General features: G+C 36.9%; 2 protein-coding genes across 6 annotated transcripts in view; one reads left to right on the forward strand and one right to left on the reverse strand.

The window, feature by feature from the left end:
• Positions 1–254: 254 nt before the first annotated feature.
• On the reverse strand, positions 255–11,367 carry dcp1b (decapping mRNA 1B). 2 transcript variants are annotated; one of them, XM_004083153.4, is made up of 10 exons: positions 10,930–11,367; positions 10,530–10,570; positions 10,221–10,348; positions 5,382–5,448; positions 5,104–5,269; positions 4,843–4,941; positions 3,674–4,451; positions 2,674–2,897; positions 2,243–2,455; positions 255–2,119 (listed from the first exon to the last, which is right to left on the reverse strand). In XM_004083153.4, exons 1-10 carry the CDS (start codon positions 11,086–11,088, stop codon positions 2,042–2,044), a joined length of 1,953 nt encoding a protein of 650 aa, XP_004083201.1. In that variant the 5' UTR covers positions 11,089–11,367; the 3' UTR covers positions 255–2,041. The 2 variants fall into 2 exon arrangements, with proteins under 2 accessions (XP_004083201.1, XP_020569917.1); XM_020714258.2 differs by having other exon boundaries at positions 10,934–11,044.
• LOC101173517 (voltage-dependent L-type calcium channel subunit alpha-1C) overlaps positions 6,311–15,279 on the forward strand; it is a 197,723-nt gene continuing 188,754 nt past the window's right edge. For 2 of the 4 annotated variants that reach the window (XM_020714255.2, XM_020714256.2), the window contains exon 1: positions 6,311–8,073. In XM_020714255.2, the coding sequence (XP_020569914.2) occupies positions 7,950–8,073 (124 nt within the window). In that variant the 5' untranslated portion in view covers positions 6,311–7,949. The remainder of the gene's footprint in view (positions 8,074–15,279) is intronic. The other 2 variants (XM_023952670.1, XM_023952672.1) reach the window with 1 other exon arrangement.

Below are 15,279 nucleotides of genomic sequence, written 5' to 3' on the forward strand. Positions count from 1 at the left end.
TATATATATATATATATATATATATATATATATATATATAAAGAAAGTCCAAGTATTTTTGATAGGAACATGTGGTCATTTACCTTTTCATTTTTACAAGACTTCGTTTTCTTTTTTTTTTTTTACGTTGACCTGAGCTGTTTTAAACAGTCAAACCCTGAAGACAGTCCTAATGTTACCTGCAAAATGCTCAAAAGGGGGCTTGGCTTGTCAAAGGAATAAGGTAGGAAATGACTTTAAAATCAACACAACTATACTTTTGGGGATGTTCTATAATATGTATCCATACACTGAGGAAGACAAGTCCTCAAAATATGTTACAATTACAATACAAGAAGTTTTTCTCTTGTCATTAGTGAAAAAGATTTGTCAAATGAACTTGGAGAATTTGTCTTGATAAGATTTCTTAAATAAAATGTAATATCCTGCCTTTTAAAGACAAAAAACAACAACGTAGAATTAACAATATTTAAGTATATTAAATATGAGTGTTTTAACAGCACAGCATATTTAACAGCACATTTATCACGACAGAGCAATTGAACAGGTTAATTAGCAAAGAATGCTCTAAACTGTAAAAAAAAAGATTAACCACCATTTCTTTATTGATTGACACTTTAAATTATAATGAGAGAACTATTTCGATCACTTTGTAGATTTATGAACCTTCAACCGCAATAATCAAAGCACCACCGAACCAGAAACAGTCAGCAACACCAGAGGCGGCTTTAAAAGAATTTTATGTAATGGAACAGCAAAAATATTCCAGACAATAAGAGATTGTGCAGAAATATTTCAATTAATTAACATGGTTTCAAATGAGACAAGTTTTATATTTTAATAAGCTGTCAAATGAGTGGATGATGTGAACACATCTAACATCTAAATGGAGCCTAATATTGCTTCTCAAGTATAAAAATAGGAATGAATTTATTTCTCTTCTGTCCTGAAACATATTTACACTGCTGCTGCTGGTTTTGTTTGGTTGCTACAGTAACATTTAGCGATGTGCAAGTTTAGAGCACGAGTAACACACAAACCCAGACATTGACATGAGAAAGTGGCCTAACGGTATAAATAAAATGCTTTCAGAAACCCACAGTGGGACCGTCTGCTTTTTTTTTTGTTTAAAAACAGTAATAGATAACACATGGAAAGGAGGCGGAGTGATACATCTGTGTCAATCATTTCTGTACTCCTAAAACCTTTTCTAAAAAAATACAAACCAAAACGTGCCGCTTCTTTGACAAAAATACCCGTAAACTAGCAGTTTGTGAGGCAGTGCATATCAAAAGTTTCTCATTAAGCTGAGTTACGGAAGTTTCCTTTTTCTTGTAAATAACAAAGATGTAGATAGGACCGTTTCCTGTATGTTACAGGTGTGCAGGAAACGTGAACACATTCCTCTCTGTCCCAGCTGGAAAATGATGTATGCTACAAACTGGAGGATTTAACACAATATAACCAACAAAACTGGAAAATTCTGCATTTTGATTACAAAACAGTTAAAACACAATACTTGTATTTGCTAAAAAAACAAAAAAAACAAAAATGGCGGGCAGCAAAAAAACAAAGTCATGAGATTTTAAAATCTGGGCTTTGTTATTTTGCTGCCCGAGTTTTCAAGATTTGTCCTTTTTTTAAACTTTACAAATTGTTTATTGTAACCTTTAATAACTGAAAATAGAAATCTTTGAAAATATGTGAAAGTCCAACAGTTTACTAAAAGATAGAATCCGCTACAAATAGCTTCTGACCTACGTAAAGTAGTTCAGAATTGAATATATGCTTTGGAGCGTCTCATTAGTAAAAGATGCAAACTACTGTCGTTACCTTTACAAAAAACTACAATTACCATTTCTACAAAATAGAATGTTTCCATTTTTTGGAAGAAGAAAAAAGCTTTATTTGGGGCAAATAGAGGCAGGCTGACACAGAGACAGTGATTTTAAAAATGGATGCAGTACATTCTTCTTTGGAGTCAGAATACATCTGAGAACAGATGGAGTGTGACTGACTGCAGACAGGGTGTGAAGAGTCATCAGTACTTGCTGCTGGAGCTGTTAGCGAATCGGCTGACGTATGCTTCGTAGATGGAGTTCAGAAATGAGCTGTCAGTCTGAAACACACAGAGAAGCAACTCAGTAACAAATGCTTCTTTACTGGCACATGCAGAGCATGTTTTTTGAACAGCAACAGAAGAGCTGTGCTCATTAGAAAGCAGCATTGTGCTGTCATTTACCTGGATTAAATGCAGCAGCGCGGCTTGAAGCTGGCTTTTGGAAAGGGCTCTGACCTCCTCCTGCTGGGGGGGTTGGGGCAGGGTTGTGGGTGCAGCATGGCTTTCCTGAGCAATGGCAGACGAGCCACTGCTGAGCTTTGTCTGAGTGAACACACTGGGAGCAAGGAGTTGAGTGGGGGGCACGGTGGCTGGTATACGTTGGGGGGAAATGACCTGAAGGTTTACAAGGTTTGTTGAAGAACTGAATTATTCATTTCAGAAAAGAAATTTCATTCAAACAAATAGAATTTCATTAAATAGATGGAGGAAATGTCAAAATCTTCAGGAGTTTGGCATTACAATACTGGAGTTTGTAGCTTAGAAACAACAAAATTGGTGAAATACATTTATTTGTTTAAATCTACCAGCTATCGGGGGGGGGGTCAATGTACCTGACACTGCAGGGCCGTTTTTTGACCTGCAGTGAGCGAGGCTGCGGCTGGTCCCGCCGGTGAACTGGCACTGAGGTTTTGGTTTGGGCCCAGGAATCGAGGAGCCAATCCGGGGTGAGGTCGCGGCAGATCAAGAGAGCTCAGGCTCTGTTCTTGCTGGACCAACTGCAGCTTCTGGAGGAGTTCATGAGGTGAAACCACTCCCTGCAACTGGGATGGCAGACCTGACAAAACAGAGCCAGAACTTATATATAAAAGATACTTTTAAAACGCGCAAAAGAAACTTGTCTCTATGATTAAATAATTGTTTAAATCTAATCTTTTACATCATTCCGTTGAAAACTGAAACTGAAGCCGACAGTTAAGGTCTTGGGTTCACATCGGCCTCAGCACTAACATTCAAGCAGCCACTTTAAATGAACAGTCTATGTAAATGTGCAAACTCTTGCGTTCACACGAAGCTTCACAAGTTGTCACGACCAATTTTAGGCTTTATGTACGTGGCTACTGAATGCATCTTGCAAGTAAAACCAGGTCGAACTTTGACCAATCAGGGACTCTGTATGGATGGAGACCCTTATAATTCATTGAGGTGCCCACGGTTTGAAAAACTGATCATGAGAAATGAATAATGACAGTTGGAGTCCGGACATGCACTAGTAAATGGAACAAAAAGAAAAAAAGAAGAAAAAGAAGAAGTCCCTCCCTGATTGTTCAGCGTGAACACCGTGGGCTAAATGTGTTGAAGAAGCCCCATTTAACTCGTTCTTGAATTGGCATCAAACACCTGGAGTGTTTGTTGCTTAAAACATTGATGAATTAACATTTTGAAAGTAGAATAATAATCCTTGTCAGTAAAGGTGATCTCATTTTTATAAATTTGCTCCAACTATTAAGTATTAAATTTGTTTTAAAATGGGTTTACTATATACGTAAATTCGTTTTACATGTTGGGATGTCGTGCTTTTGTTTATGTGATGCGGCAGAAACCATTTCTCACCTGTTCCCAGTGAAGCTGCTGCTGTTTGGCTGCTGTGCTGTTCTTCTGTTTGGGACTCTGGAAGTCTGAAAAACAGCTGCTGGCTTTGCTGTACTTGAAGGTGGGGGCACGAGGCAGACTCTCCTGCTACAAAATGGGGGGAGAGGTGAGAGTGAGCCTGAAGAGGGGGTGGATTGGAGCAACAAGCGGTGGGCCGGACAGCGGAGGAAAAGGTGGTGGCCAGTTGAGGAAGTGAATGACTTTGAAAAAGCTTCTTTATTGGATCATGGTGAAGCTGCTGCTGCTGCTGGTGATGATGATGATGGTGGTGGTGCTGCTGATGGTGATGATGATACAGGTGGTGGTGTTGGTCCAGGGGCACCCCATTATCACACAGTCGGTTCTCCGGGGACTCAGAGACGGTTTGCAGGCCGCCTCCAACACTCCTCTGGCCCTGCATCAGCTTTGCAATGGCCGGGCAGTGTTGGGGTTCGTTCTGCAGAGGTTGAGTGGAGGGGGAGGGACTGAGCAGAACAGCTACAACGTTTCCACTCTCTTCACCAGGTAGTGGCCTGACATCTCCATCTGAGCCCCCGGCAAGAGCAATGTGTCCAACAGCTGAGGTGACCGCATCGTCGTAGGTCAAAGTGCGAGCCACCGGGGGGCGAGAGACTTTTCCTGTGGTTGTGGCAGCCCTCCCAGCAGGAGGGGGAGCAGATATAGAGGAGTGCGGTGTGTGATGCTGAGATCCAAACAGGGTCGCCAAAGAAAGAGCCTTGGGCTCAGAACCCTCACTGCTCTAGATTTAAACAAAAGGAAATGTGTAATATAATATAATATAATATAATATAATATAATATAATATAATATAATATAATATAATATAATATAATATAATATAATATAATATAATATAATATAATATAATATAATATAATATAATATAATATAATATAATATAATATAATATAATATTATATAATATTATATTATATAATATAATATAATATAATATAATATTATATTATATTATATTATATAATATTATATAATAAGTAATGGATGTCAGTTAGAGAAACCAAACAAAAATAAGGTATTTCACTGAATAAAAGCTGACCAAAAGCTACATAAAAAAAAAATGTTTTAAGCAAAAACTGGAACTCAGACACAGAATCTAAACGTAATCATACCTGAGTGTGTGGTTTAACGGGTATTGGTTTGATGAGGTTGGGGTTTCCAAAAAGGACACTGCTCCCACCAATCTCTTTTGGTTCTGAGGGAGGTTTTTCCTGAGAAAACAAAGAGGAAATACTGTACATGCTCTTTTATTTTGAAGAAAAACTACAACAAAGAAATGAACAAAGCGAAACATTTTGTTGATCTATTTGACAAAAATGTACTGATAACTGATGTTTCGTTTGATAATCTTTCAGTCTTTGAAGGTAGCATACTTTGTCGAATTCGCTGCGCGCTTTGGTCAACATCTGGATGATGTCGACTGGCTTTGTTTTACTGCTTCCTCCTCCTTTTCCAGCTCCTATTATTCCTTCTCTTCCTCTTCCTGGTGACAACCACCCATCCTGGTTATGAGCCAGGAGCTGCTCCTGATGGGTCAGACTGGAAGGACGCAAAAAAAAAAAAAATCACTACATTTAAATATTTATTTCTTTTAACACGACACAATTTCAGCTTTGCTAAAGATTAACACGTTAAACACAAAACTACTTACATCTTCATCCTCTGGGCAACACGTTGACAGTCTTCCTTATCATAGAACCAAATCCCATGAATAACCACTGAAAGGACAAAACAGAAAAGAGACTTATATTTCTGAATTAATATTATACTAAAAAAAAGAAAACTAATAAAAGAACAGTCACAGCCAAAAAACAAAACAAAAACATGTTAACAGACCAGCTGTTTTTTTCTTAAATGCAATTTTACAAAAAGGTCAGCAGACAGCAGAATGAGCTTATGGATGCAGCATTTCCGCTACAACCAAATCAAATCAAAGCAGATTTTCAAAAGTTGAATTTTGATGCTGTGACATTTAAACAGACATCAGATATGTAACTATTAGCATTGCTGAAGAAATCATTCTGTTTCCATATCAAGTGGAAAGAAGCCTGTAGTCCCATTGGACGTTTGAACATGTGCCTCTGAAAGCGCCTTAGCTTCATAAACATGTTCAGTGAGCATGTGGAAAAATGTGAATTCTGCACATCAGAGAGCTAGTAAGACAGCTAGCAAATCAAAATTATTTTATTTTATTTCCTAGTGTAAATTAAAATGATCAGCATGAAATAAAAACATCTGTGAGGAAAATAGTAATTTGCTTTTTACCCCTTAATAAGTTCCATTCATATAACATTTATTGAACTTTTACAAGGAAATTCTGCCTTTTGAATGTTAAAAACCTTTAAGAAAAATAAGAGTTTATGAGTAAAATGTTAGAAAACTTAAACAGAAGGAAAGAATTACAAGTTTAGAAAAAATGAAAGATACTTGAAATAACTTTAATCCGACACTGAGATGAAAAAAGAATATTTGACATCTTAACCTCTTTAGACCCGAGCTCTTGTTTGATAGCTTTTTTTATTTCGTAGCCACGGGCCCACAGGTAATCAGAATGAACTACAGTGAAAATAAAACCCACAATGTGATGTCATCGTATGTGGACGCAAGGTCACAAGAGGCTAATATACTTTCTAAACTCATTCTAAACTTGTATACGATGCAGCATTAAACAGGAAACAGAAGAACTTTTCAAGCGAGAGCTTCACAGACAGCCCATATTCTCCCACAGACAGACCGACCGACCGCAGAGGTCACTGTGGATGAAGGAAACAGACAGCGGGGGGAGGCAGAGACACACACACAGAGTTAAGTTGAGCATGGGAAAAAATCAGCCCGGGACCAAATAAGCAACTGCAGAGGGGGACTGACTGGTGGAGTGGGAGCAACTGAGTGCTCACAGGGGACAGAGAAACACAGTCGAAGTCAGGGAGCCGGAAAATAGAAAACAAAAATGAGCAAGACGCTGAGAGAGAAACAAGGAAGTTTTACCAGGTGTGTTAGTCCTTCAGAAAAGGAACACGTCGTTCTAAAATCTCCATGTAATGAATTCTAAAAACACGACTACACTGTGACATGTCTGAAGCAGGATCATGTCCTGCAACACCTCAGCTATAAACTAACAAACAGACTGGTCAAAAGTAAAGAGGACACGATTGAAAAATCGCAGAAAATGCTTTTGACTAAAGATAAACAGCTACGGTGGCTTTCTGAGCACAAAAAAGGCTGAAAAGAGCAAAATTGACACAGGAGGGCGGGAAAAGGAACCACCAGTACCAAAATCTGAGCAGAAGGAAAAAGAGGAGGCGGGGGGATACATTCTACTCACTGGACACTGAAGAGAACGAAGAAAAAGAAAGAGGAGTATTTAAAATCTGGAGCCAAGAACCAAATCCACCCGAATGAGAAACCAGGAAGAGTAAATTAGCGGCAGTGTTTAACTAATAACACCAGAGATTGTACTTCAAAGTTGGAGCAAAACTCTGTGATTGCGAGATCCGCTCCTTAAAGCCTTCGGGACACGGACTTAATCAAAACAGTGAGCATATGTGATGACTCCTCTACAGTAAAAGTCACGGGACTTGCGTGTTTATCTGTATGTATCTGAAAAAGCACGTTTAGATGGGATTTAGCAACACGGTGGTTGTGTTGAGCTGCAACACAAAGGGAACCTTAAGATAAATTTAAGACTTTTATTCCGCTTAAACTTACTATAACTTACATTTTTGAAGGACTAATGTTGCCAGAGACAGTTTATGGCTGCATTATGAGGTCACGTTTTTGATTAAATGTTCAACTATTTGTCATGATGACCACTATCATTTCATTCTCACTGTTTCCTGGTGGAGGTTAGACTGTTCTAATAGTTAAAACACATCCTTATAGAGCTTTCCTTACATGAAACACACTAACTGTGTTTGGAGGAATGGAATCATGACAATGTGGGAGGAGTAGACACTGACATGTACGGCTTCTGAAACTTCGGAGGAAAGACGAGATTATTGTGTCGATTTTGCATCTTCGGCTGGAATGCAGGCATCTCGGCTGCCTCTCAGGTTCAAATGAAAGGAGGGAGCACCACCGTTCCTGTGGCTGACTAAACCAATCCTGCACCACCTTCTTCTGAAGAAGAAACACTTTTGTTTTATCGAACCTGCAGGAGGACTTTGTGGATTCTTTTAATTCAAGATTATTTCTATGCAAGTGGAGAAAGACAGAAACCATGATTAGAGGTCTGTTTCAGAGAAAACCGAAACATGAGAGGCTGAAGGAGGAACCTGAAGTCCGATTTAAGGGCTTGTTGGTGTCAGAGAGAGACCTGGGATATACATACGTCCGACCTGGAGGTAAGAATCTACAGACAACACATTAAAAATGGTCTCAGGATGTGTCGGCTCAGATCTACATATGCGTGAAGGTGCAGCTGATAACACAAAATATAAATAAAATGACCAACAGAATAACCAGAAACTAAACAATGCTGCATATCAATTTTAGATTTAGAGAAAAGAATTCAAGTAATTTCTGCTGAAAAACATCAATACTGTCAAAAATGTTCATGTGAGACATTTATTTTTATTTCTTTATATATTTCTTTATATTCTTAGAAAATAAAAAAAAACACTGAACAGAAACATTAAAAGAAAATAAGACAGATCCGTGGAAAAAAAAATACTGTATACTGAAATTGAGAGCTGAAAGACTAATTTTTTTTTAGAATATTGGTGTGACTAAAAAAAAAAAAACAGCTGTAAAGACTTATAAAAAAAATTAAACTTGAAGGCTTCAGGCTGGAAAAATAGCATTTTGTTCTGTCCAAACATTTTTGTTCTGTGACCTATCCACGCAGTTCATTTTTAGCCCGGGCTGCCACTTTGTGCCAACCACCGTTCCAGGAAGTTGCGGCAGCACTTAGGCCGACATGTTTATCTAATGATAAGATTCCACGACCCCTCCACCAAGAGGTCACAATGCACTGGCACACTAATGCCAGCAAGCTATAAATCACATTTTCTCCAATAAAACCACGTTTTCTGTCTACTAAAAGTGTTCTTTCGTTATGTCATCTATGTAGAAATTTGGTAAACATTAGTTTGAGCAGCTATTATAGGGTAGGGGGTATTACTTTTGATGGGTCTCACTTGATCTTTCTTTTTATCCTCTTATGTACATTAGCTTATGGCCGCTCTGTAAATTTGGTTCTACAGTGTCACATCTACAAACGCAAAGAGTCTCTTTGAAGCCAAACAGTTCCTCTAAATCCTAGGAGACACACTGATAAAAATCAGTCTGATAACAACCATTACTCATGTCTACTTTTGAGCTCTTTTATTATTCATCTTAAACCAGAGCAATCAGAGCAAACTAACATTATGCTTGACCATAACGTTTGCTTTGAACCCACCATTCATTTACTTACATAAACCAATCTAATCTGTTCATTGTAACAGCAGACACACTAATCAGCTGTAACCTGATTACTGGTTTCAAGTGTTTTTACGCTTCGTGCTTCCCACAAGCGAGTCGGTTCAAATCTGTTCCTTGTTGCAGATGCTCCTACCGCAAACCGGCTATTTTGTGTTTGTTAGCTTCTGAATAGAAAGTCTAAATATTGTGCTTTCTGTTTCACCATGTTCCAAGTAAATGTAAAATAACAAAAATGAATAAACCAAACAATTTCTTTCAGTACAAAGATCCGGCTGCATGTCATTGTATATGACGGGGAGGCCAAGACGACAGGAGCCTTCTCTGTGCTCGTCAGCTACTTCTAAGCTAGCGTGTGTTTAGATTATCAGTGACTGTGGAAGTGTATCTAATCTCAGCTGGCTGCTTTTGTGGTGCTGTCAGACTCTTGTCCCACAGGCACACTTTAGAATGTGATTGTGTGTGAGAGCGCCCGATGCAGGTCTCAGAGAGTTGGTGATAAAACAAACTGAAATAACTCTGCTGAAACACCTTAAATGGAGTCACCGATTCATCCACCAGTCACTAACGTGGTCCTTCCTATCTTATTTGATGTCAAAATAATGTTTTAGTCATAAAAATACGGCTGCGTTTGACGCAACAACATTTTTTTTGAAGATATGTCATTCTTTTAGCATTTCTAATACCCTGCACTTTTGTGTGCTATTCAAAAGAAATAAACATAGTAATTATGGCTTAGTAAAACATTTTAGGTCCATAAAAAAAACCCATAAAAATCTAACTATGATCTTTGGTTATGTGGGCCCGAACTGACCTATGCTAAGAAAATAAATATACTGAAACACATGTAAACAACCATTAATTAATTGCTATTATTATTCATATATTAGGATTTTAATAATATGCATCTGTTTATGCAATAAACTCCAGAGGAAGAGGGTCACAGCAATAACTAAAATATGTAATGCAGCAGCTTGCATTGTATTTAAGACTGTCATGCACAGCAAACGCTGAAAGAATAGGACAGAAACTGGAAATCTGTGGGCTATTTTTATATATTCTGACTTACATCGTGCGTTGCGATAAAGCAGGAAAGGGTCCTGAAGCTGAAAGTCCAAGTCTTTTGTGATCGGCTCTGTCAGATTGTCCATGCTGAGACGGTTCATAATGGTAAATCCGTGTCTTGGAGATGCCAATCTGAATTAAAACAGCATGCAAAATGACAAAAATAATAACTATCAAAACTCAGGAAAAAACAAGGTATTACACACAGTGGTACATTATCTCCCTAATTGATATTAAAATAAAAATAAAATAATTGAATGCAATGGATGACCTCAAATAAACCCTAATCACAGACTTTAGGTCTTTTCTTTACCTTGTGTAAATAAAAAGAGTGCCTTCAACTTCCGTCTTCTCCTGAAAAGTAACAACAATCACGTCAAAAAAAGTGGGGGACAAATGTGTATTTTAATTCTGTTTTTTATTAAACATCCTAGGTTGCTACTTTGTAAACAAAGCTAAATAAAGCAGTACAAAGTATGAGGATGGAAATTGTACCAGTGTGCTTGAGTAAATTAGTGTGTAGTCTCGTGATGTGGTAAAACTCTATACTAGTAGTTAAAAAATGATCTATAACTTCAATTTTGTTTTTGTTTTCAAAAATCAACTTCAAAGCAATCACTTTTAACTTAACTCAGTAATACTAGAACGAAAACGCTGTAATTTGAAGCTAAGCTAAGTTAGCACAGAATAGCATTTGTCAGGAAAAAACGTACCCACTCATTTGTTCTGTTGTTATATGTATACAGAGCGACTTGGCTGGCCACATCGACAATATTATTTATATATGGGTCTTGTCGCTGCAGAGCAGCGAGACTTATGTCCAGTCCTTTCGCAGCATTACAGCCACTGCTACCTTCAGAGGTCGCTGTCATGGTTCTGGACAAGTTAGCAAGCTAAACAACTAGCTAAAGAAATAGCCTGGCTAAAATCGATTAAACTGAACCAACGAGAAGCGGGGGAAAAAAAATCCGTGCACGAGTAGAAATATGCAGAGCGATTCGTTTATAATGTTAATACATTTCAATGTAAGCGTTTCCTTGGCTACTGATTGCTCTCCGTCATAAGTAAGTTAAGTTAAACAACGGCCATGTTTGGAGGTTGTAAACAACGTAGGCATGAGTAGCAGCACAGCGTTAAAGATTCAGCCTTAACAATCGAGTTCGAAAAGTCGATCGATGAAATTATATAAACGGGAGAAGTTTTTGCCGCTCGGTTAAAATGGGGACTTTTAAAATAAAATTTTGTCTTGTAATACCTTTTAAAAAAATGTCACCATTTTAAAAGACTGTTTCAGCGTTTTCAAAACAGACTAACATACGATAGGCAAAAACTGTCCCTCCTGACAAAAATAACATTGTTTTATGTTTATGCACTGTGGGGGGGAAAAAACCGTCGCATAAAATCCACCCAGAGAAAGGAATACAAATTGGTGAGTTTCTAACTAGCCTGGTAGGTAAGCATCTTTTCTTTATTTTATTTTATTTTATTTATTTTTTACCTTTTTTTGCTCTTAGAAAGAAGCTTCCCCTTTAAAGTGGTGAATACTTGATTTCCATCTGTTTATCACCACCGGTGAGACTGTAATGCTGATTGATGGCGATTCTCATAAACATATTAAAATTGTCGGTGATTCAAAATAATTGTGTCAACTTCTGCAATTCCTAATACATCCAAAAGAGGGCGATAAAAGATTCCACATTTTCTTGATGACTTTTCTGGCCTTGTATGGTTATGGTGTCCAAATGCTATTCTGAAGTAAACACATTTACAAATGATATATTGTGTTGAATTGTTATTTGCATAACAGATCACACAAGCTTTCAATTGCATTAAAATATTGCTTTAAACTAATAAACTCTTGCAGGTATTTTAAATACAGATAGCATTTAAGCAATGAAAATGTATCAGGTATTTTTTTCATTTATAGTTTTTTTTTTTTTTTTAATGCACATAATAATAATACCCAGTTATCTATAGATGTGAAGTGTATGTAACAGTTAAACATTTACAGTAAATAAGTAGAGTAAACCTTGCATGGAGTGCTCATTTTGACCTTAACATCATGTTACAGTTTTAGTTTCTTTGCTTTTGAGTTTTGGTCCTCTTTTTTGTTCTGTCATGTTTTGAGTTCACTTCCTGTTTTGTTTTGTGGGGTTTCCTGTTTTGTGTTGTACTCGAGTTCTACTTTTGGTTCCCATCCGCCCTCATTGTTGTCACCTGTGTCTCGTTTGTCTGTATGTATTTAAGTCCTGTCTTTCCCTTCCTCCTGGGCTGGTCCATATTATGCTCTTCCCTATTCAAGTGTTTTCAGGTGTTTTCGAGTTTGCCTGCTTGCTGCAGTAGTATTGTTTTTTTTAGTTATTAAAGACCTTGTTCCTGGAACCTCCTGCCTCCCCCTTTCTGCACCTGGGTACTCCCTCAACCCCCACCGTGACAAGAAATTGAGACATTAGATTATTTTTGTTGGTATTGCAATGAATTAAGATATTTGACCTTTTAAAATGGATTGAAGCTTTTATGTTATCATATTAAAGTGAGAAACTTGGCTTTTAAGCTCTGAATTAGTGTCTGTTGGTTGAAATGTGGGTGATTTGGGTCTATATGCAGAAGTCGTGAAGTGATGACTGTCAGGGTAAAAGTATGCACATACTAGTATTCTAGTATGCAAAAAACCTAATTTTTAGTGTTGAAGTATTTATTAATTTTAGCATTGCTGAAGTTATATTGTCTGGTTACTGAAGAAATCACATTGCAGTGTAGCTATGACACTCTGAAATGTTTACACTTGTGATTATGAGCAGTCAAAAACTGAAAGGAGAGAAAGCCACCAATTTATTATGTAACAGTTTGTTTTTCTTCATACTTCTGGGGGATTATTTGTCATATAAAATCTATCAGTTTAATCATATAAGCTCATAAATAAAGGATTGATATGTTGCATTAAAAGTTGTGGATCTAAGTATCTTTTGAAGTGGAAATATGATATCGATTCTAAACGGCAATTCTTCTTTTTAGACAGGAAACCAGGACAAGATAACATCAGAACTCCCAAAATAACCAATAATGGTTTAAGGTTGAAATGATACTATTCTGACTTTTAAAAGACAAGTGCTGCAAAATGTTGAAGTCTTTGGTTACTTTTGAAGTACTTTTTGGAATTAAATCATTAAATTTGAAACTCGTACAGTAAATTAGCATTCAAATGTACAATTTTTCATTTTTTAAAGTTAAAGAGAAAAGATTCAAAATACTCAGCAAAAAAAAAAAAACAATGCAAGGAATTCCCCTTTAAGTGACCAGCAGGTTGCTGATTTCCCACAAAAGACTAGAGCATTTGAATGTTTGTCTAAGATTCCCAGAGATCCGTTGGGAGAGTCTCACTCGCACACTCCATACAAAGAGGTCTAGAACAGCAAAAATAAAAGAGTCCTAAATAGAACTGATGTTCCATGGGTAGGCTGAATTACAGAGGACATTTTTGAATGTGTCTCTGCATGTTTGTGTACCGTCCCCTCCAGGCTGAGATATCTGTTCTCACGACCTGCCCTCCGTCCACTCATCTCCCTCTCAATCTTTCCTATCTGTCCTTCTTTCATTCACTGAATAACACAATTAAGCAGAAGCCAGGTTTAGTGTGTTAAGTCTAATAATGTCCATCTGTCTCATGATGTCTCCAGTACCGATATGGGAGTCATCTGCTTTAGTAAAAAACTAGTTTGGAAGACACATACTAGTTATTCTTCAGGGTTTATTTTTAAAACTTTATTATTACTCAATGTATTTAGTCTATTTAGTTTGTTATAAAAGCACTTTCCACATTTTCACCATGATTGAATTTGGAACATTTCCATGAAAAGAGATTAAAGCCGATGTTTGTTTGTGTAAACAACTGCTTCAGGCTCCCAAACTGTCAAATGGGTTAATAGAAATGAGTATTAGAGTCACAGATTCATCTTGTGACTTTTTGGATGGGTTTTAATCTTGTGACTCTTGATTTCCTTATTTGGGAACATACAGAGCGCATGAAACTGGCCTTGATCGGTTCTATTAATGATATAAGGTTCGACTCTCATGTCAGAGTGAACATTCAGAAAGTAAAATGAGATAGAGTCTAGGAGGAGCTTATAGACTACAGTGATGCTGTTTTTCTAACAATAAACACACTGCTTTTTAAGGAAAAACACATATATGAAACAATAAATACTATTAAATAAACATAAATGCAAAAACAACTCAAGAATGTACTATCATTGGGCTGCAGCTTACTGATTCTAATGGGCAATTTTGTTACCCTTACTATTATTCATTTGGTTGCAGCGTATTAACAGCATCATTCAGAAGATAACTATTAGTAACTCTAAAAAGAATGGATCTGACAAAGCATTAATAAAACCTGGAAGAGTATTTACTGAAAGAAAAAAAACAACACTTAGCCTCAGAGTCCAGAGTAGAAAGTAATGCTGGAAACCATGACGCAGTTCATTAGTATGCTGTCTAAAGAAGATAAACTAATACAAAAAAAAAATTGAATAACATGAAACACTTAAGGCTTAACTCAAAAGATCAAAATATACTTAGAAAACTGCAATTCTAAGTCAAGACACTAACACATAATCAGAACTGAACTGTATTTCAGCATTATTCTGAATGTGGTGCTTTTTTTGATTAGTTAGTTATTTTTAGTTGTGTTGTGTTATTTCCTCCCTAGTTTATGTTTTATCTAACTAATTAAAAGGTCATTGCTCTCAATACCTTACATATTGCTAGTAGGGATGCACTGAATATTCGACAACAAAATATTTTCATGGCTTTAGATGACCGGCTGTGGAAGACATTGGCTTTTGAGGGCTAGTGGAGTACATAATACACAATATCAAGTAGCCCACATTTCTCGAATCTCGAATCTAATCTGAGATGTAAACATTTACTTCATTTGAAAACATGTCTGAAATGTATTCTAGGCAATTTATTCAATAATTAAAAATGATGAAAAGCTAAACATCTGCATTTGATATTTGGTAACTATTCGACCAAGCTTTTTACTACGACTACAACTAATAATA

This window comes from Oryzias latipes, chromosome 23 (assembly GCF_002234675.1).
Source record: "Oryzias latipes chromosome 23, ASM223467v1".
NCBI classification, from domain to species: Eukaryota; Metazoa; Chordata; class Actinopteri; order Beloniformes; family Adrianichthyidae; genus Oryzias; species Oryzias latipes.